At 45.8% G+C, this 22,206-nt stretch overlaps 1 protein-coding gene across 1 annotated transcript in view; it reads left to right on the top strand.

Moving 5' to 3' along the window:
- Positions 1-21,396, top strand: part of abca1a (ATP-binding cassette, sub-family A (ABC1), member 1A) — a 30,692-nt gene extending 9,296 nt beyond the window's left edge. Inside the window, exons 6-50 of the mRNA XM_053618746.1 lie at positions 996-1,117; positions 2,466-2,657; positions 3,467-3,556; positions 5,582-5,822; positions 5,908-6,047; positions 6,194-6,310; positions 6,518-6,712; positions 6,987-7,192; positions 7,328-7,504; positions 7,608-7,830; positions 8,021-8,242; positions 8,340-8,544; positions 8,654-8,767; positions 8,860-9,034; positions 9,116-9,247; positions 9,350-9,489; positions 9,579-9,716; positions 10,124-10,356; positions 10,441-10,513; positions 10,608-10,810; positions 10,899-10,947; positions 11,045-11,158; positions 11,279-11,427; positions 11,513-11,637; positions 11,719-11,817; positions 12,052-12,241; positions 12,353-12,447; positions 12,547-12,579; positions 12,773-12,878; positions 13,054-13,128; positions 13,315-13,484; positions 13,583-13,760; positions 15,136-15,251; positions 15,346-15,490; positions 16,422-16,545; positions 16,681-16,810; positions 16,899-17,019; positions 17,121-17,183; positions 17,275-17,381; positions 17,551-17,692; positions 17,778-17,912; positions 18,251-18,354; positions 19,009-19,101; positions 19,202-19,445; positions 19,812-21,396. Coding sequence (XP_053474721.1) covers positions 996-1,117; positions 2,466-2,657; positions 3,467-3,556; positions 5,582-5,822; positions 5,908-6,047; positions 6,194-6,310; positions 6,518-6,712; positions 6,987-7,192; positions 7,328-7,504; positions 7,608-7,830; positions 8,021-8,242; positions 8,340-8,544; positions 8,654-8,767; positions 8,860-9,034; positions 9,116-9,247; positions 9,350-9,489; positions 9,579-9,716; positions 10,124-10,356; positions 10,441-10,513; positions 10,608-10,810; positions 10,899-10,947; positions 11,045-11,158; positions 11,279-11,427; positions 11,513-11,637; positions 11,719-11,817; positions 12,052-12,241; positions 12,353-12,447; positions 12,547-12,579; positions 12,773-12,878; positions 13,054-13,128; positions 13,315-13,484; positions 13,583-13,760; positions 15,136-15,251; positions 15,346-15,490; positions 16,422-16,545; positions 16,681-16,810; positions 16,899-17,019; positions 17,121-17,183; positions 17,275-17,381; positions 17,551-17,692; positions 17,778-17,912; positions 18,251-18,354; positions 19,009-19,101; positions 19,202-19,445; positions 19,812-19,952 — 6,386 coding nt within the window. The 3' untranslated portion in view covers positions 19,953-21,396. The remainder of the gene's footprint in view (positions 1-995; positions 1,118-2,465; positions 2,658-3,466; positions 3,557-5,581; positions 5,823-5,907; positions 6,048-6,193; positions 6,311-6,517; positions 6,713-6,986; positions 7,193-7,327; positions 7,505-7,607; positions 7,831-8,020; positions 8,243-8,339; positions 8,545-8,653; positions 8,768-8,859; positions 9,035-9,115; positions 9,248-9,349; positions 9,490-9,578; positions 9,717-10,123; positions 10,357-10,440; positions 10,514-10,607; positions 10,811-10,898; positions 10,948-11,044; positions 11,159-11,278; positions 11,428-11,512; positions 11,638-11,718; positions 11,818-12,051; positions 12,242-12,352; positions 12,448-12,546; positions 12,580-12,772; positions 12,879-13,053; positions 13,129-13,314; positions 13,485-13,582; positions 13,761-15,135; positions 15,252-15,345; positions 15,491-16,421; positions 16,546-16,680; positions 16,811-16,898; positions 17,020-17,120; positions 17,184-17,274; positions 17,382-17,550; positions 17,693-17,777; positions 17,913-18,250; positions 18,355-19,008; positions 19,102-19,201; positions 19,446-19,811) is intronic.
- The last annotated feature ends 810 nt before the right edge of the window (positions 21,397-22,206 follow it).

The raw sequence follows: 22,206 nt of genomic DNA, 5'->3' as shown, positions 1-22,206 counted from the left end.
CTTCTGCCAGCCAAGTTCCAGTCTTGAGCTTTGAGATGAAATACAGGCTTTCAGTATTCAGTACTCGGGTCTCTGTTTAGACAGACGATTATAATAATGTGAAATTAAGTGGTCTGTTCTTTAGAAACTAAATGAGGCTGAAAGTGAGCACAGTGATCGCAGTAAATATTCTCTTATCTCTGTAACTCGGAGACAGAGGCATGCTGGGAGTCGGAGTGTCTGGGCGTCTGTGCAGTGTTGAAGGATTTCAATTAACGCTCCCACAGCGACTTTTTTTACACCTGGGTCCTGATTGTCAGCGTGTGTTGGGGATTTCAATCCCAAAACAGGAACCTGTTTAGTCCCATGGGATTTCTCTGTAATGTCACACACATGTCTACGCTGGATTTCTACGTCGATGTTCCATCAACGTCTTTAAAGAGGTCCTTGTTTTGCAGCATTTTTGGTGCTCAATTTTAATCAAGTATCACAAACATAAAGTCTTATATAAACACGGTGTGTCTGCACCTGGTTGAACTGTTAGCGCAGAAACCTTTGGACAACATTACAGCAACGTTATTCAAACGCTTTACTGAATACAGAATGATAAAAGGGTGCCCAAAGAGGAACGACCTTCTGTAACCTCAGTCTGGCTCGAACCCATTTACACAGACAGCTCTTCTGGAATGTTCTGACATACTGAACACGACGAGCTGTCTCACTCTCTTTTCGTCCTGCCCTGTCTGTCCTAAATACCACGCCGCACTAGTCCTCGGGTTATGTTTATTGTCATCGTCACAATGCTGCATTATCATGTGTTATTGCTGAGTGGGGGATTTCACTGTTGTTGTTTAGTGAGATCTGTTTATTATTCCATGCAAATCAGTACAAGTAAATAAAATAAGAAATAACTGTAACTGTGTAAACGCAGCGAGGATAAACTCTGTGTAAAAACTTTTCAGTGTGTGTTTTTATTAATCTCATCATTTTTATTATTATTATTATTATTATTTCAGGCTTTAAGTTGAAGGACTTCCTGCGCGATAATGAAACCCTGTCTGAGTTCCTGGAGCAGAACGCAACGCTGAGCAGACACGCCGTGCAGCAGATAGTGGACGCCAACGTCAACCTGGAAAAAGTAAGAATGGTTTTTAAACACGTCTCAGTCGGCCGTGTTTAACGTTCGTGTTTGATCACTCCGATATCAGACAATTCTTCATGCCCTTGCTCCAGTCAGAAAAAAATATGGAGATATAAAATTGGACGCTTTGTAATAAGTATTTATTCATATACTCCTATACGTATTTATTCATACTCCTATACGGAGGAGAGCTGTTTGTGTTACACAAGGTCAAACCACGAGGCAGTGCAGATTACTGAGCATTCACCAGACGTCTGCAGTCCACAGACACGTGAGGGGAGGACAGGATGAGGGGATGATGGGAGAGGGGAGAGGAGGGGATGAAGGGAGGAGAGGATGAGGGGAGAGGGGACAGGAGAGGAGGAGAGGATGAGGGGATGATGGGAGAGAGGAGAGGAGGGGATGAAGGGAGGAGAGGATGAGGGGGGAGAGGATGAGGGGAGAGGGGACAGGAGAGGAGGAGAGGATGAGGGGATGATGGGAGAGAGGAGAGGAGGGGATGAAGGGAGGAGAGGATGAGGGGAGAGGGGACAGGAGAGGAGGAGAGGATGAGGGGATGATGGGAGAGAGGAGAGGAGGGGATGAAGGGAGGAGAGGATGAGGGGGGAGAGGATGAGGGGAGAGGGGACAGGAGAGGAGGAGAGGATGAGGGGATGATGGGAGAGAGGAGAGGAGGGGATGAAGGGAGGAGAGGATGAGGGGAGAGGGGACAGGAGAGGAGGAGAGGATGAGGGGATGATGGGAGAGAGGAGAGGAGGGGATGAAGGGAGGAGAGGATGAGGGGGGAGAGGATGAGGGGAGAGGGGACAGGAGAGGATGAGGGGATGATGGGAGAGGGGAGAGGAGGGGATGAAGGGAGGAGAGGATGAGGGGAGAGGGGACAGGAGAGGAGGAGAGGATGATAGGAGAGGATGAGGGGATGATGGGAGAGGGGAGAGGAGGGGATGAAGGGAGGAGAGGATGAGGGGAGAGGAGGAGAGGATGATAGGAGCGGATGAGGGGATGATGGGAGAGAGGAGAGGAGGGGATGAAGGGAGGAGAGGATGAGGGGAGAGGGGACAGGAGAGGAGGAGAGGATGAGGGGATGATGGGAGAGAGGAGAGGAGGGGATGAAGGGAGGAGAGGATGAGGGGAGAGGGGACAGGAGAGGAGGAGAGGATGAGGGGATGATGGGAGAGAGGAGAGGAGGGGATGAAGGGAGGAGAGGATGAGGGGAGAGGGGACAGTGCAGGACTCTCTCTCCACAGGGGAATATGAAGGTCTTCACTGATCTAACGGAAGCGTTTTCTGACAGCTCGTGGTGATGTGCTGATGAGTTATAGGGCGAGTGTAACTGCTTCCCCAGGTGCTGATTAATGGTTTCGGCGTGCACCTGAGAGATCTGTGCAACACGACGTCGTTGGAGGAGTTTGTCCGCATCGCCGATCCTGACGTCTCCGAGATGACGCAGAAAATCATCTGTCAGTCGCCTGCTGATTGGCTGAACAGCGCAGAGAGCCACTTCCTGTCCAACCTTGACTTCCTGAAACCCATACGGGTAAGACACGTACAGACCCATGTGACCAGAGCGAGGGAAAGTAAGCTTCCTTTGTTTACAGTTAGATACGTAGATATTAAACTGTTTTATTATTCAAGATTCCACCTCGGCGCTGCCGAGTTCTGGATTCTGATTGGTCAGGAGGTGTTGATTAATTTTCTCTACCAGCAGTGGCGCAGGTTTATATTAACGCTCTGGTTGGAATACGTTATCGTTTCTATAGTAACCGCTCGCTCACTGGGGCTGGGACAGCGGACGCTTTGCATCGCTGATATGGTGCAGTTCTCGTTACGGAAAACTGGGACAGTTCGGTCCCTCGTTAATTAGAGCTTCTGTTTGTCCTGACGTAACGAGCTTTATTAGGTTTATTCACAGAAAAGACCGTGCGTGTTTTTCTTTTAATCTGCCTCTCTTCTGAAACAACAGAACAGGCCAACTGGTCACGCTGATCATTTCAGCCGTAATCACGCAGGTCTAGCGGTCGGTACGAAAGAATAATGGACAGAATGAATTCGGGGCAATTTACGGGTAAATTTCTACAATACAGACTTTGTGGAACGATTACGGGAAACCGCGACATCACACGCTTTATCACAGACTGAGCATTGTCCTTTTTTTAACCACATAATAGGAAATCCATGGCGCTGGTCCGAGTGCGTCGGCGTGTGGGATGTACGTCACTGTGAACTCGCATCACACAGAACACTGGTTTTGTTCTTTTTCAATAATAAAAGGTCACGATGGTCACGCTTTACTCCCATAACAAACAGAATATCAAAATCCTGACCTGTCTTACTCTCCTCCCGCAGAACGACGTCAGATCCAACCCTAAACTGGTCCAGGACGTGTCTCTGGCCACTGATACGCTTCTGGAGAGTCTGGGATCTTTGGCTGTTCAGGTGAGCGTTCCCAAAATATCCCTCATCCTCGTCTGGAAGTGTGATACGTCCGGTACAATTTCCAGAACATACTTTACTGTATGTGGGTCAAACGCCAGGGCTTGGAGATTATTTAACACGAGAAAGGCACTTTAATAATAGCCGAGGAACATCTCTGCACCTCATTAAACACGGCAGGATATGCACATATGTATGAATATGCAAATTCGGAAACGCCCCCACATCATCCTGCCGTCTCTAATATCAGAATAGACCGAGAGAAAACCGCTAATAAACTAACTCACATTATTCACACCAGTGGGATTTCAGAGAGACTCTTTTCTATTTCAGCATTACCATGACAACCACCGTGTCTTCATCACAGACATTCGCTAAGCCAGCTAGCTACCTAGCTTAGCACTCTCGTCCTGCGGCTAAACGTTTGCACCTATAATGGAGTCCTGTAAACATTTACATGTTAGGCGTGATTGGTTGAAAGCTGTTCAGTTTATTGCGTGACATCACAGATTAAGCTCAGACAGTATGTACTATAGCTCCGCCCACCGAAGCGTTTTCTACAGAAGTAGTGAGAAGGAATCTCTGGGTTCTCTGGCCTCTTGCTCGGCTTTGGAAGTTCGGAAACCGGAGCCGAGTCAGAAAGTCATGAGTGATTTACCGGACGCCGGCAGATCCTGCTCTCATACAGTTCAACAGCTGAGCTTGCTGAACACGAGGTCACTTTCAGTCACTGCTGTTCTGTACTGTAAGATGTGGACTGTGTGCATGAAATAAAACAAAGGGAACCGTCATAAAGGCGTTGTGCTTGTTTACACACAGAAAGGTGAAGATATTTCAGTCGTGTCACACAGTTAACACAGACACCATGACTGTCAGCGTTTACAAAGGAAATGAAACAGAAACAGTTCCCCTGCCTCAGCTTCTCTTTTCTTCTCACGCTGCGGTTTTTAGCGCTCGTCGAACTCCAGTAACCCCGCGGCGAGGCTGTAGGATGGGAGGTTACTCCAGGTCGCTGCAGGCTCCTCGAGTTCCTCTGCTCTTGTTTGCGTGACTCTGTCTCCTCCTCAGAACGCTATGTGTTTACAGTAGCTGTTGTTTGTGGTGAGATCTGGATGCCTGTAGGATGTGATTCAGCTTTGTCTGAAGGGAGACGTGTGATTAGTGAGAGATGAGTCGTTAGGAATGAAGACTGGAAAAAGCTGTTTCACTCACAAACACAACAGAGATCAGGAAATGAAAGTCTTTATGTTTTAATAATCACACTTATGATGAAGATCAGTTTAAATGTAACTGTAACGTTTTCCTCCGTGATAAACGCTAGCATTTCTTTCTTTCTCGTCTTTTTTCGTTGCTCGCTGAGGAAGCAGGTCAGTTCCAGTCTGACCCGGAGTAACCTCTCCGTTCTGTTTATTCCAGACACAAATATATCGTCACAGTAAAGTACCGAACATCGCACACGCTTTATCATTTCCTTCTCCAAGAAAACATCATGTCTTTCACTTTTCCTTAACAAAAAGACATGTAGTAACTCCACTACACACACACACACACACACACACACACACACAGTAGAGCTTACACAGTGGAGATGTGTTCATAAAGTGTGTGTTTCATTACCATCTTTTGTTCGTCTCCTGCTTTGTGACCGAGAGTAACCCGCTGTACTGATCCTGCACTCAGCAGCTCAGCAGCGCCCCCTTCAGGCCGACGCTGGGGTTTAGTTTCAGTCTCAGCCCTTCTCGTTTCCACGTTATAAATTAGTTGTTTATAGAAATTCATTGTAATTGCACTATATTCACGTTCATGTTGCATTAATGACGTGAAAAATGTCTCTTTAATCTAAAACATTTATAACATTATAAACATTTCTGTATACCTCACTCGATATATTGAAAATGTATGTTTTTAAAACATTGATGATGTTTGTTTGTTCATTAACAGCTCGTTATAAGACCGTTATAAGCACAGTCATGGATTTATCCCTGATCTCCGCGTCCGTAACGAATGATTCCTGATTTTCTCTCGCAGCTGGTGAGCATGAAGAGTTGGCGTGACATGAGGAAAGAGATCCTGTTCCTGACCGGAAACGCCACAAACTCACCCAATCACGTGTACCAAGCCGTGTCGCGCATCGTGTGTGGACATCCAGAGGGCGGCGGCCTGAAGATCAAATCCCTCAACTGGTACGAAGATAACAACTACAAGGCCCTGTTCGGTAACCATAACGACAGCGACAACGAGCCCACGTCCGCCTACGACAACACGTCCAGTAAGTTTTGCTGTAAATTCATTAAAACATCGGAGTTATTATGAACATCTGCTCAGTGAAATGTCTTCTTTCTCCGCTCCTTCAGCTCCGTACTGTAACAACATGATGAAGAATCTGGAGTCGACTCCGATCTCACGGATGATCTGGAGAGCGCTGAAGCCTCTGCTCATGGGGAAGATCTTATACACACCTGATACACCGGCTACACGCAAGATCATACACGAGGTCCGTCTCTGTCCGAGTAACTGACAAGTATCATCACTTTATTTCATGTGAAGTGTCTGTCTAACTGTCTCTCTCTCCTCCTGTCTGTCTCTCCACCTGTCTCTCTCTCTCTCTCTCTCTCCCCCCCCCCCGTCTCTCTCTCTCAGGTGAATAAGACGTTCCAGGAGCTGGGTGTGCTGCGGGATTTAGGAGGCATGTGGGAGGAGATGAGGGTGAAGGTCTGGGACTTCATGGAGAGCAGTGAAGAAGTGGATCTTGTGAGAGTGAGTTGACTGTGATAGATATCATATTAACTCCACAGCGCCACACAGTGGACAAACAGTTTGCATTACACTCGAATATTACACACATCATAAAAAAATCGCTTTCCTTCTTCTTAATGTAATGCTAGCACGCTAGCTTACGACTCTCGGTATATTTGAGTGATATGGAGGAGTACTTTTTGAGCATGTGATGTCCTTCCTCTGTAGACTCTGCTCCAGAATAACGCCAGCGCTCAGTTCTTCAACGACAGGCTGACAGGGACGGACTGGCGAGTGGAGGACATTTCACAGTTCTTGACTAAAGCCTCTGAGGACACGCGCCCCCCGGGTACAGGGTACACCTGGAGAGACGCGTTTAATGAGACGGACCAGGCCATTCTGACCATCTCACGTTTCATGGAGGTAAACCCACGTGTTTCTACTCGCTGTGTACACTGCTGTGAGGTGTGTTAATCATGCTTGTGAAGGAGATCTCTGTGTGTATTCATGCCACGATGCTGAAACCTCTTAAATATCAGAAGTGCTGCATTTCCTGCTTGTAGTTTCATTCTTAAAGTTAATGTTTAATAGAAGACGTGAAGCCATCACCAGAGTAAAATCCCATTCCTGCTGTCGATGGGATGTTTTCTCTGCTCCTAAATCAAATGTTGGTTGATTTTTTCTTTTCAATCTAAAGTGTGTGAACTTGGACAAGTTGGAGCCGGTGTCGACCGAGGAGCGTCTGGTGAATAAATCCATGAGACTGCTGGACAATCGCAAGTTCTGGGCCGGGATCGTGTTTCCGGACATGCAGGCCGATTCCTCCGAACTTCCTCCCAATGTCAACTACAAGATTCGCATGGACATCGACAACGTGGAGCGTACCAATAAGATCAAGGACGGGTAGGGAACCGTTCGGGTTCTTTTTCAAGCATCAAGGTCATGTGACCAGAACTTAAATGACCGTCTGTTTATATTTGACTCGTTTAACCTTGTAAATGTTTATTTTAAATGAAGTATCGTGTTTCGTACTCTCAGGTACTGGGACCCTGGTCCCCGTGCGGACCCATATGAGGATCTGCGCTACATCTGGGGAGGATTTTCATACCTACAGGACGTTGTTGAACACGGGATTATCCGGGCTCTGACAGGAAGCAAGGAAAAAACTGGCGTTTACATCCAGCAGATGCCGTACCCGTGTTACGTCGACGATATGTAGGTTTTCACCTTTCACGTTAAAGTTCAACTTTGCAGTCTTTTGTCTTCGTTTATTTGAACCCTGTCTGTTGTTTATCTCTGTGTTTATCTCCGTGTGTAGGTTCTTGCGTGTGATGAGTCGCTCGATGCCGCTCTTCATGACGCTGGCCTGGATGTACTCGGTGGCCATCATTATTAAAGGCATAGTGTACGAGAAAGAGGCGCGTCTGAAGGAGACCATGAGGATTATGGGATTGGATAACGGGATCCTGTGGCTGAGCTGGTTCATTAGCAGCCTGATCCCACTGCTCATCAGCGCCGCCCTGCTGGTCCTCATCCTGAAGGTGTGACTCTTCCTCTTCCTTTTACAAAAAAATACTTATCAGTGTAATATGATAGATTTTCATGGCATCGTATTAGACACAAACATGTTTCCAAATCAATCAATCAATCAATCAGTCAATCAATCAGTCATCTCCACTGAAAGTAATTAAAGTCACAGTTTGATCCTCTGAATCTCTCTCTACGTTACAGATGGGGAACCTTCTGCCCTACAGTGACCCGGGTGTGGTCTATCTCTTCCTGGTGTCCTTCGCCATCGTCACCATCATGCAGTGTTTCCTGATCAGCACGCTGTTCTCTCGGGCCAACCTGGCCGCCGCCTGTGGGGGCATCATCTACTTCACCCTGTACCTGCCCTATGTCCTGTGTGTGGCCTGGCAGGACTACATTGGCTTCGGGGCTAAAGTGGTCGTGGTGAGTGGTGTGTTAATCAGAAGAGGGGTTCGGAATATGAGAATGTCTCTAGGCCTTGAGAAGATAGCCTGGATTTATTACTGTGTCTGTCTCTCAGAGCCTGCTGTCTCCAGTGGCGTTCGGTTTTGGCTGTGAGTACTTTGCGCTGTTCGAGGAGCAGGGAGTGGGCATTCAGTGGAACAACCTGCTGTCCAGCCCCATGCAGGAGGACAACTACAGCCTCACTACCTCCATCTCGCTCATGCTGATAGACGCCGTGCTGTACGCCATCATGACGTGGTATATCGAGGCTGTCTTCCCAGGTAATCCCTCCGCCGTTCAGTTCATTCAGCATTCATACGTTTCACTGATGAGTCACAGGCAGGAGTTCCAAACTATTTATGCACTGCAATGCTTTTAAATCTCCCCCAGGTCAGTACGGCATTCCCCGGCCGTGGTATTTCCCCCTCACCAAATCTTACTGGTGCGGAGAGAAATGCGGCTGGACGACAGCTTCCTCCACCAAGAAGAAAGAAAACGCAGAAGGTATTTATATCTTTTTGTTTATAGTACTCATTTATTTATAGTTTATCCAAATAAACAACTGTACGAATCTCATTGTTCTGGTTTTCCCAAAGCTGTGTGCATTGAGGAGGTACCAGCTGATCTGGAACCCGGTGTCTACATCGAGAATCTAGTGAAGGTCTACAGACATGGCAACAAGCTGGCAGTGGATGACCTCACGCTGGGCTTCTACGAGGATCAGATTACCTCCTTCCTGGGCCACAATGGAGCAGGAAAGACCACCACCATGTAAGATTCTCTTCAAGAGTCTCTTCTACAGGAAGTAAACGTTTATGTTCAGTTGTTCTGAATGATGATTTCCCCCTTCAGGTCCATTCTAACTGGCCTGTTCCCTCCCACATCTGGCACCGCTTACATTATGGGCAAAGACATCCGTTCAGATCTAAGCGCCATCCGTCAGAACCTGGGAGTGTGTCCTCAGCACAATGTCCTGTTCAGCATGTACGTTCTTCTACGGAAAACATCAGATTGATTTTTATCCCCAAACTCGATCGAGAACTCGAACATTTGTTCTAAAACGTGTTGTTCTTGCTTGGACTCCAGGTTGACGGTAGAAGAGCACATCTGGTTCTATGCTCGTCTGAAAGGCCTGTCAGAGGAGAAGGTGAAGTCCGAGGTGGAGCAGATCGTCTCAGATTTAGGCCTCCCTCACAAACGCAAATCTCGTACTAGTCAGCTTTCAGGTAAGCTCATGTGAAAGATCTAGAACGTCCAAAAAACTGGCCGAAGGTCATTTGCGTCACGAGCATCAACGGTGTTGACTCTATTACAGGAGGAATGCAAAGGAAGCTCTCTGTTGCTTTGGCATTTGTTGGAGGTTCAAAGGTCGTGATCCTGGATGAACCGACAGCTGGGGTCGATCCGTACGCTCGCAGGGGCATCTGGGACCTGCTGCTCAAGTATCGGCAAGGTATGGGAAATAAATATTTATTACCAGTTTTAACGTCTGTGTAACGTGGGGCAGGACAAATGTGCATAAATTAATTCAAGAATTATAATTACCCAAATTTAGAGCGAGGATTAATCTGAAATTAATGAAATATGCCTGAAAAAGTGCCTACACTTGGGATAAGGAGAACTAGAAATACTCTGAAAAATGAAAAACGAGGCGTAACAACAGACACTGCATTCACACAACTTATCAGAACACCATCTCGTAACGAAGTTCTTCTGGGTTCAAATAACGTTCACCAAGTGTACTGGTAGATTCCTCATGGAAAGTCCACTCTTGAGGTATAAGTGATGAACTCTGAGCATTTCTCAGCACGTTAAATTGTTCATGTAGCTGGGTAATGGACTGATTTTCATCTTCATCAGGTCGAACCATCATCCTCTCCACCCACCACATGGACGAGGCCGATATTTTGGGCGACCGCATTGCCATCATCTCTCATGGGAAGCTGTGCTGTGTGGGATCCTCCCTATTCCTGAAGACCCAGCTGGGTACTGGATACTACCTAACTCTGGTCAAGAGGGATTTTGACCTGTCTCTGAGCTCATGTCGCAACTCCAGCAACACCGTGTCCTGTTCCAAGAACAGTCTGAAGAAGGTTCGTGGTGACAAACCTGTGAGAAAAGCCTGGTTAAAATGTTGAATAGTCACGGTATACAAACCAATCATTTTGTCCCTGCAGGATGACAGCGTCTCTGAAAGCAGCTCTGACGCCGGCCTTGGCAGTGACCACGAAAGTGAAACTACCACCATCGGTAATGTTCGACCAGAATGCACCAATCAGAACTTCCGCTTTGTGGAATCAGAACTTTACAATATCTACTTTTTTTTAAATGTTTGACATTCCAGACATCTCCCTGATCTCCAACGTCATCTTCAAGCACGTTCCCTCAGCCAGACTGGTGGAGGATCTGGGCCATGAGATCACCTACGTGCTGCCTTATGAAGCAGCGAAGGATGGTGGCTTTGTGGAACTCTTCCACGAGATTGATGATCGCCTCGTCGACCTCGGCATCTCCAGCTATGGAATTTCAGACACCACGCTGGAGGAGGTAAGTCAGTGTAGATAGATAGATCTAATAATATCTTTGCCATGCTGAATGTGACAGCATTGTGAGCAGGTTCTTCTCTGTGGTGCAGATCTTCCTGAAAGTTGCGGATGATAACGGAGTCGACGCTGTAACCGCGGGTAAGATCAAACAAACTGAACCCACAGTCAGAATATCACCGCTACAAGTTAAAGGATCTAGAAAATGCTCATTTTTCCCAATCATTTTGTCCTCTAGATGGCACTATTCCAAGGAGGCACCGCCGGCATGCGTTTGGTGACCATCAGAGCTGTCTGAAGCCCTTCACCGAGGATGACAGCTTTGATTTGAATGATTCTGAAGGTGATCCAGGTACTTTTGTCTTTTATTGTCTGTCCATAACACCACCTTCTCATTAGCAACATCACATCACATATTGCTTCACATGGCGTAGTGAAGACGTTTATTTGTGGCGTTTGATCACATGTTCAGAATCCCGGGAGACGGACTGGTTAGGAGTCTCTGATGGAAAAGGCTCGTACCAGGTGAAAGGTTGGAGTCTGAAGAGGCAGCAGTTTGTGGCTTTACTCTGGAAACGTTTCCTGTATGCCCGTCGCTCTCGGAAAGGATTCTTTGCTCAGGTGAGCTGATCATCTCACACTGTTAGCTTTCTAAACTTCCTGCATCTTTCTGAACCTTTCCCTAACCCACATCTGCTACTTCCAGATTGTTCTTCCAGCTGTGTTCGTGTGCATCGCCCTGGTCTTCAGTCTAATTGTGCCACCTTTCGGAAAGTACCCAAGTCTGGAGCTGGAGCCCAGCATGTATGAGGAGCAGTACACCTTCATCAGGTAAACACCACACCTCCAATAACAGGTTTAAAGTATATACGATGAACCAGAGTCTTATTGAGTTCTTCTATTTCACGTCAGTAACGACGCCCCGGACGATACGCACACTAACAAGCTACTCGGAGCGTTAACGGACAGTCCGGCCTACAGGGGGCGGTGTTCAGAGGACGGGACGCCTGGGTGAGTGAATATTTTGTACCTCGGTATCTCTGTGAATAAGGTCTTGCTCGTACCGAGTCTCGTTTATGCAGCTATGTAAATGTTATGTAATTGTTTAGCCACACCCACAAAACTCCATATAAGACAAAGCCCACAGAGCACTGAGAATGATCAAATGGTGACTAAACGGTGTAAGAGTGAGCTGTTTTCTGACATTTAATTAAATTCCTAACAACTACATTCTCTATAAAACAGAGACGGGTCATGTCCGATTAGAGACAGTGAGTGGATTGTTCCCGAAGTTCCCAAGACCGTATCGGACATGTTTCAGACCGGAAACTGGAGCATGGAAAACCCGTCACCTCTCTGTGAGTGCAGCTGTGAGGAGAAGAAGAAGATGCTGCCCGAGTGTCCACCCGGAGCAGGCGGCCTTCCACCACCACAGGTAAAAATAAACAGTGAATAAAGGCCACTGATGCTACCTTCACGTGTGATAATGACAGGGTGGAGGCTTTTTATTTTATTTTTAAAAAGCCTTCCTGTTCATTTTGTGTAGATCAAAACCAGCGGTACAGACACACTGCAGAATCTAACAGGGAGGAACATCTCCGACTACCTGGTGAAAACCTACGCTCAGATTATTGGAAAGAGGTGAGGAGGAAGATTACGGAGACGTTCAGTGATGGTGGCGTGAATAAACGCCGTTGTCGTGTGTGTAAATCTCTAACAGCAGCTTGTTTCATGTTTCAGTTTGAAGAACAAACTCTGGGTGAATGAGTTCAGGTGCGTCTTACATCATGCATTAATCAATTAAACAGTGAATTTATTAAAAGCTTTCATGATAAGTGCGAAATTTACTTAATAGAAAAAACCCCATCAAACATGTCCATGTGTGAGGTTCGGTATAGACAGCATTCAGTAGTCTGTGTGTGATCAGTACATCTAATCTGACTCTTTTCTCATTGGTTGGTCACAGATATGGCGGATTCTCATTGGGCGCCAGAAGCTCACAAGGCCTGCCCCCTTCGGATGAGATCTCCAAGGCTATCGCTCATATGCGTGCTCGTTTCAGCTTGGAAAGAGTGAGCCTTTTGACATTGTTTTGGTTTATGAGTAGCTAAATAAGACGATATCTTCCCCTCTTTCTTCAGTCTTTCATCTCATTTGTTCTGGATTGTTATTAGGATTTCTGTAAAGTTTTGTTTGTCTTCAAGAGAATACTGAATCTTATATTTATATTATTGTTCTTGGGAGCAGGGCACGGCACCAGACAGGTTTCTGAGAGGTTTATCCAGCTTCATCAGTGGCCTGGACACCAAAAACAATGTCAAGGTCGGTATTTTTAACGTGCTTTATGATGAAAATTGAGTATGATTACTAGATTAATGAATCCAGGGAACACGTGAGGAACCGTAGATGTTCTCCAGTCACACTTCAGAGACATCAGAATGATGATCCGTCATGGTTCACTAAATTGATGAATTGACAGTTTTGACATTTTCTCCTCTTCATGTGCAGATCTGGTTCAATAACAAAGGCTGGCACAGCATCGCCGCGTTCCTCAACGTGATGAACAACGGAATCCTGCGTGCCAGCCTGCCCGCCGGTCTGAACCCCGCCAAATTTGCTATCAAAGCTTTTAACCACCCGCTGAACCTCACTAAAGAGCAGCTCTCTCAGGTGGCCTTGTGAGTAATCGTGCTCCTCATTACAGAAACCTGAAGTTCCCCCAGAGCACGCGCTTCCCTCTGACTCCCATCTGACGTGTTGTTTTATTTTTTGTCAGGATGACCACCTCAGTCGATGTCCTGGTCTCCATCTGCGTCATCTTCGCCATGTCCTTCGTCCCGGCCAGCTTTGTGGTCTTCCTCATTCAGGAGAGAGTGAATAAAGCCAAGCACATGCAGTTCATCAGCGGAGTTCAGCCTTTCCTCTACTGGCTCGCAAACTTTCTGTGGGATATGGTGAGAGATCGTCCTGTCATTTACCGTTCTGCATTCTGATTGGTCAGGAGGTGTTGATTAGTTTTCTCTGACAGCGGCTCGGACAGTAGCGCAGCTGCACATCACAGGTTTATATTAATGCGCTCGCTCGACATGCACACGCTCCACATAAACAGAGTAAGACATTTGTGAAAACGTTGATATTGTTTTCTTTCTTTTCATTTATTTAACATCTTCAGGACAGAGGAGATTACACTGGTGTCTTCTAACATGAAACGCTGCGGTTTTATGTCTTAATAAGTTCAAGAGACTAAAGAGAGAGAATAGAGAGAGGGAATAAAGAGAGGGAATAAAGAGAGAATAGAGAGGGAATAAAGAGAGGGAATAAAGAGAGAGATGAAAGAGAGAGAATAGAGAGAGAGAATAGAGAGAGGGAATAGAGAGAGAGAATAAAGAGAGAATAGAGAGAGAGAATAAAGAGAGGGAATAGAGAGAGAATAGAGAGAGAATAAAGAGAGAATAAAGAGAGAGAATAGAGAGAGGGAATAAAGAGAGAATAGAGAGAGAGAATAGAGAGAGGGAATAAAGAGAGGGAATAGAGAGAGAATAGAGAGAGGGAATAAAGAGAGGGAATAGAGAGAGGGAATAGAGAGAGAGAATAAAGAGAGAATAGAGAGAGAGAATAGAGAGAGGGAATAAAGAGAGAATAGAGAGAGGGAATAAAGAGAGAGAATAGAGAGAGAGAATAGAGAGAGGGAATAAAGAGAGGGAATAAAGAGAGAATAGAGAGAGAGAATAGAGAGAGGGAATAAAGAGAGAATAGAGAGAGGGAATAAAGAGAGAGAATAGAGAGAGAGAATAGAGAGAGGGAATAAAGAGAGAATAGAGAGAGGGAATAGAGAGAGAATAGAGAGAGGGATGGTGAGGGAACGAGTGTTTATAGCTGCTGTAACGTAAGTATTAAGAGGAACTCGCTCGTCTCACAGACGTTCTGCGATATTAAATGTAACTATAATTGGATAAAAGTATTGCATTCTTTGATAAATTTAAGAGGAATAATGTTATAAGAGGAATAAAACACATGGGGACATGCTGTTAGAGGAAAATAATCAAGCTTGGGTAAGAGTAACTTCATCGCTTTACCTTGTCACGCAGTTTTCTGTGTATTTTATAATAATTAAATATATTATACATGGGTTTTAGACAGAATTTTTAACTTCTCAGTTAAAAGCCATCTTATTTTTATTGTAGTTTTGTATTCTTCTTACGGTAGAATAAAACGTAGTCGATGTACGTGACTTATTTGGATAAGATATTTGTATATTGTTGTTTCCGTGGTAACTGGGTTAGCGTTAGGGTTCAGACTAACCGAACCTTTCTTGTATTTCTTTTCCAGTGTAACTACATCGTCCCTGCAACACTCGTCATCATCATCTTCGTCTGCTTCCAGCAGGAAGCCTATGTCTCGTCCACCAACCTTCCTGTCCTCGCGCTCCTTTTACTGCTTTATGGGTAAATTCAGCCAGATGTTCGCCTGCTGCTGTTAAAGCTGTATCTGTCCTCCATGAGACTGAAGACTCGTGTTGTTGTGTTTGTCTCTGTACAGCTGGTCCATAACTCCTCTGATGTACCCAGCATCATTCTTCTTTAAGATCCCCAGCACGGCCTACGTGGTCCTAACCAGCGTCAACATCCTCATTGGAATCAACGGCAGCGTGTCCACCTTCGTCCTGGAGCTTTTCGGTAGCAATGTGAGTACGAATCGTGCACAGAACCGCCCCTGGGGGGGGGGTCACTCGGGGGGGGTGTCACTCGAATCACTCGAATCACTCGGGGGTGTCACTCGAATCACTTGGGGGGGGGGGCACTCGAATCACTTGGGGGTGTCACTCGAATCACTCGGGGGGTGGGGGGGGGGTCACTCGAATCACTCGGGGGTGTCACTCAAATCACTTGGGGGGGGTCACTCGAATCACTTGGGGGTGTCACTCGAATCACTCGGGGGTGTCTCTCAAATCACTTGGGGGGGGTCACTCGAATCACTTGGGGGTGTCACTCGAATCACTCGGGGGTGTCTCTCAAATCACTTGGGGGGGTGTCACTCAAATCACTGGGGGGGGGGTCACTCGAATCACTTGGGGGGGGTCACTCGAATCACTGGGGGGGGGGGGCACGCGAATCACTCGGAGCGGGTCACTCGAATCACTCGGGGGTCTCACTCAAATCACTGAGGGGGGGGGGTCACTCGAATCACTTGGGGGGGGTCACTCGAATCACTGGGGGGGGGGGTCACGCGAATCACTCGGAGCGGGTCACTCGAATCACTCGGGGGTCTCACTCAGATCACTCGACTGATCTGACCAAGTCTCATGATGAAACGGTGATAACACCCCTGACACGCCCACGCGTGGATTTCAAGCTTTGTTAATAATATTTGTAACAGACAGGGATGAGGGACAGAACATGGCTGTAACATGAGTGTAACGTGTTATTCGTTTCAAATCTCGCACATTAATACGGAATTCAGTTACTGTGATGTACAGGGGTGTGTATATTTTTATAATAAGCGTATAGTATGTATATGTTTCATAATAATCATTGTAAAAATGTGCTTTTATATCACTGTGTTGTATTAAAATAATAAAAGTACAACGCTACGCTCTGCGCTGTGTCCTGATGCAGGAGGTCGGTGGCATCAATGACATTTTGAAAAACGTCTTCCTGATCTTCCCTCACTTCTGCCTGGGACGTGGGCTGATCGATATGGTGAAGAACCAGGCCATGGCGGATGCTCTGGAGAGATTCGGTAAGATCCAGTGATTTCTTTTTTTATGGAAAGTTCCCTTCAACAGAATAATAAGCTGTGTTCAGAAGCACCGTGATTTGTGGTTCTGTTCAGTTCTGGAAGTATATAAATGATTTCCAACCTGCGGATCCTTAGGTGAGAATCGGTTCCGTTCTCCTCTGGCATGGGACATGGTGGGGAAGAACCTCTTTGCTATGGCAGTGGAAGGCGTGGTCTTCTTCTGCATTACAGTGCTCATACAGTATCGCTTCTGCATCAAGGCCAGGTAACTCCTCGGTTCCTCGGTTCCTCAGTGGATTTATCTTTGAGTCTTCTGTGTTCTCTGTAAGCTGATTAAACCTCGGTGCCTACAGGGGCTTTAGTGCTCACCTGAAGCCAGTCAGTGAGGAGGACGAGGACGTGGCCAGGGAGAGGCAAAGGATTCTGGGTGGAGGTGGACAGAGTGACATCCTGGAGCTCAGACAGCTGACCAAGGTTAGATCACTTCCTGCTTCTTCTACAGTGCATGAATAAAAAGAGAAAGCTGTAAATATAAGAGCTTCGAGCAATAACGTGATGGTGTGACATCATCACAGGTGTATAAGAGGAAGCAGAAGCCAGCGGTGGACAGACTGTGTGTGGGAATTCCACGTGGAGAGGTAAAACCTCCTCAGAGCTCCAGATATCATCAAGACATGATGTTTTAGTGCATTACGCGTGCGATGTTAAATACGCCATTTCTCTTCGCAGTGTTTTGGATTGCTTGGTGTGAACGGCGCTGGAAAAACGAGTACCTTCAAGATGCTCACTGGAGATTCGATCATCACGAGCGGAGAGGCTTATTTAGCTGGCAAGAGGTACGCTGAGCAGAACCGAGGCCATGTGCAGCGACACTACTGTCAGAGCCGCTGTTACAGATAATGAATCGACACCGGAATGCAGAATTCATCTGCACGCTGCGGTGTACTGCGATATCTAATACGTAACCGCGTTTTCTACAGAAACTGATTGTAAACTCTGTTTCAGCGTGCTGACGGAGATCAATGAGGTGCATCAGAACATGGGCTACTGTCCTCAGTTTGACGCCATCAACGACCTGCTGACCGGCCGAGAGCACCTGGAGTTTTACGCCATTCTACGTGGAGTGCCCGAAAAAGAAGTGTGCGAGGTTAGTACTCCGCTAGAGCGGGGCGTTATTGAAAACGTTCATTACACATACTCAGTGCTAACCCTCGTACCTGGTGCTGTTTCAGGTGGCAGAGTGGGGAATCCGTAAACTGGGTCTGGTGAAGTATGTGGACAAATCGGCAGGAAGCTACAGCGGAGGAAACATGCGCAAACTCTCCACGGCCATCGCTCTGATTGGAGGCCCACCTGTGGTGTTCCTGGTGAGTGTAAACCAGACACGAGCCTCCTTTACTCTATAAGCAAAAACAACCTAGATCTCCGAGTTCTGGGAGAACACAGTGTTCCTGCTCGGGATGAGGTATTAGAGGTCACGTCCTGGCTTCCAGGAATCAGACGATACCCATCTGCCATCCCCCCCACCCCCCTCATCCTCCTTCTCCTCCAGTATGCCTTTTGCTGCTCTTTAACCCCACACACAGGGCTCTGATGCTTGATTGTTAAAGTCCTGACGAAGCACAGAACCACAGCGAGACACAGTGACCCAGTTCCTGTGTTTTTCTGGGAATTTATGCGTCACTCTGTTCTTGTTTTGGAACAGGACGAACCCACGACCGGTATGGACCCGAAAGCACGACGTGCTCTGTGGAACTGTATCCTCAGCATCATTAAAGAGGGACGATCTGTCGTTCTCACCTCACACAGGTAAGCACCAGAAGGAGATTATTGATACTGCGAGTGTATGGACTTTCTGAACAGAACTTTTCTATTAGAATTTAATTAGAATTTCCAAAAATGTTGAAGTCTTGTTTTAAAAAAAGAGAAAGGTTCCTCAAGGGCTGTGTGAACGTTTACGGGATCTAGCATTCTAATGGGGCTTTTATGTAGCATGTTTTCTGTAGGGTTCTATATAGCACGTTTAAGGATTTAACCTTTTTTAAGAGTCATTTTATAAAAGTTTCAGTTTTATTCTGAGTTTGTATTTAGTACGATTGAAAATAATAAAGTTCTTGAATTCTTCAGTTTGTCCCTTTTAGAGGAACTTTTAAAGGTTCCATGTTGAATCCTGCACCAGAGGGTTTTCTTTAAGAAAGTAGAACCTGTGTAGAAAGCAAATAACCCATAATGTGCCCAAAATCCCTCGAGAGTATTCAACATGTCCTGTTAGAGAAAAAGTTCAGTCTAGAACCTTCAAGGGTTTGGGTCTGTCTCCCTGAAGGTTCCCAAGAAGGACAAACCAAAGAACATGTTAGGGTTTTAGACTGAAACTTGTTTTTGTTGTTAAATTTACATTAAACGTAAACCTTTATTCGCTAATGGAGGTGTTGCGTCTAACTCGGTCTCTCTTCGTCATGGCAGTATGGAGGAGTGTGAGGCTCTGTGTACTCGCATGGCCATCATGGTCAATGGCAGGTTCCGTTGCCTGGGCAGTGTTCAGCATCTAAAGAACAGGTAGGAACCCAGGACAGCTCTCGCTTTCAATAACAAGCGTGATGGAGCTCTTTATGTGAAGTTCCCTCAGAACGGAGTTTGATCAGTATTGTGTGTTCAGGTTTGGTGATGGCTACACGATCATCCTGCGCGTGGCAGGGTCCGAGCCTCGTCTAGAGCCGGTGATGGAGCTGATTGAGCGCGAGCTACCCGGCAGCACCCTGAAGGAGAAACACAGGAACATGCTGCAGTACCAGCTTCCATCGTCTCTCTCCTCACTGGCTCGGATCTTCAACATCCTGTCCAAGAACAAAGCGCAGCTCCACATCGAGGACTACTCCGTCTCACAGACCACGCTAGACCAAGTAAGATGTTCTGAGTGAAACCAAATTTAGCAAGCGAAGAACCCCATGTACACGATTCATCAGTTTCTCCAGCTGAGAAAATCCTTAAAGGCGCTTGATGGAACCTTGTTACATTAGTTGAGAACCCTTGAAGAACGTGCTGAGCTGGATTTTAGGTGTACTGTTCAAATTTAGCTTCTATGTAGACTCGTACCCCTACATCAGAGGTTCCCAATCAGAAAGGGTTCTAAGAAGATCACGTCTGAAATCCTGATGAACTGATGAACACTTACGGTGTATTTTATGTGCTGTATCTATTCTATAGTTCATTATGTTTTAATTATGATCATTCCACATGGGTCTCTTATCTCGTTCTGTTTTCTTCAGGTTTTTGTTAATTTCGCCAAGGACCAAAGTGATGAGGACCATCTCAAAGACATTTCTGTAAACAAGAGCGATGCCGTGGTGGACTTTTCACAGCTGGACACGTTCCTCACGGACGCTAAAGCGCAGGAGACGGTGGTGTGACTCATCAGAACCTGACACCAGTGGACAGATGTTCTGAGATCTGTTTTTAAAGACACTAGTTTTACTTTGAATATATCTTTAGTATTTTTCGTTATGTTTTCAGCGGTGTGTGTTCCCAGAAGAGGGCACTGGACCTCAGACACACTACTAAAACCAAACTCAATGCAAATCAATGCAAAGACAGAAATCCACTGCGATGCAGACGAGGTCCGGCCTGGTGCCGCTTCTCTGCATCACACTGTCACTGTTTGTGGACAAAAAACTTGAAGCTTGAACAGTATTTTTTACAAAAGTTCTTTGTAGGGTTCTTCGTGGTTCCACTCGGACACTGCCAGTAAGATGCACGATTCAGGGTCGAAGGTCATCTCTCTCTCCGATGCAGGACAGAACCACTCCGGCAGTTTTCACATTTTGCATCAGACGTGTTCTCAAAGTGACTTTTTCGTTTGACGTTGTTGTCCAGCTGTACAGGAAGTTGACGCGAGCTTCTCGGGAACTTCTGGTGTGTGTAGGTGTTGCATGCTTTACAAACGAGCTGCACGGAGAACCCACGTGTTCTCTAAAGTATGTTCCTGAGAGTTGTGATCTTGTGGATTCTGCCGTCACGTCACTGGTTCAGTTTTTATAAAGACATGTAGATAAAAGCTCAAACAGGACACAGGAGAAGGTCGGTCGATAAATATCGTAGAAATCCCATGATGCATTTTGTGCCAAACTGAAATCCTGTCAGAAAGTGAAGTTTGTAGAGTTTGTTAGATATTTTTACACCGTTGTAGACTGCACGTGCTGTGGACGGTGATGTTCATGTTCAACACGTGTGTGTTTCCTGACTTTAATACCGAGTTTTAATCTAAAGACTTCTCTACCAGGCTGTGTGTCATGTTTAATCTGTACAGCAGCCACGTGCAAATTTTACATTTAGGATAAAACTCAGGGTTTTATTCTTTCTGCATTTCATCCACTCTTTGTGCCCTTCACGTTTAATTCCTCGTGCATCAGTGACCCCATAAAACCTCATGGACGTTTCAGGACGTTTCTTTCCAGCCTGAAGTTAAAGATGTGACCAAAAGTGCCACGTATTCGGTGCTTTATGATTAAATTCCGTTACAGTAAAATTCCCTTCAATGAAATGAAATGATATTAAAGATGATATTAAAGATGATATGGAGTGATATTTGGAGAGAAGTAACCTGTTTATCATCGGTCCAACACGGAAGCACTTTATAACAGTCTACTGAACTGTAGGGTTTTTTAATTTCGGTCCTGGACATTTACACTTTATAAAATTTCCTGAACAGGACGCTCTTTCTTTAACACAACATTAAAAAGTCTCGCCATGCTCATTCTGTGTTAAATTATGTGTTTACACTGTAAGTATTAAAATCTATAATAATGTTATGTCTTTTCTGTACTTCTATATGAATAAAAACATTTTGTCCTTGTACTGTGTTTATCTGATGTAAATGACTTTAACATTATTCTGGCATTTGAGTACACAGCAGAATATTTACACCAGCTGGTGTATATGTGCTATAAATATTTATCTACTGTATATATTACTGTAGCAGCGGACGTAAAGCACGGCGTATCGCGTGGAATTCCTACAACACGTTTACCCTCGTGTTAATGCGTGGAGGTGAAAATAAAGGAATACAGTACAGTCTGTTCAAATCAGTCAGGAGTTAAAATACCAGCTTCCAGTTTCATCATACACACTGTACTGCAAAATCTCTTAATTACAACTGACATACACATACATAGCTCAGTAATAGTTCAGTACTTCATTCTTTACACATAAACACAACAAAGTTTATTGAGTCAATTGATGTTTTTTTCAGTTGAATTTAAATATGTTCCTACAGCTCCACTGGTCTGTTGAAATAAAGGCCACGCATTGTACAGATGTGTAAACTGAAGCCTTTCAACACGACCTGAAGCACACATCCAAATCAGCAAAGGAACGGCTTCACCAGAAGGTCAGTGTGTTTGAATGACCCGGCCCGAACCCAGACCTGAATCCAGCTAAATATCTGTGAGGTGACCCGAAGCGTTCTGTACACAGGAGATGCCCTCACGATCTGAAGATCTAGACTGTTTGCCAGTCCAGATGTGCCACGCTGATAGACTTTTACCCAGAAACACTGAGTGGTGCAGTGGTGCTTCAACAAAGTATTCGTTTAGGGGTGTGCACACTTATGCAACTAGCTTATTGTAAGTTTTTCATTTGTATTTTTTCCATAAAAAAGTTTCTATA

Source organism: Ictalurus furcatus, chromosome 29, assembly GCF_023375685.1.
Source record: "Ictalurus furcatus strain D&B chromosome 29, Billie_1.0, whole genome shotgun sequence".
Taxonomy (NCBI): Eukaryota; Metazoa; Chordata; class Actinopteri; order Siluriformes; family Ictaluridae; genus Ictalurus; species Ictalurus furcatus.
This window is presented reverse-complemented; position numbering and strand designations above follow the sequence as displayed.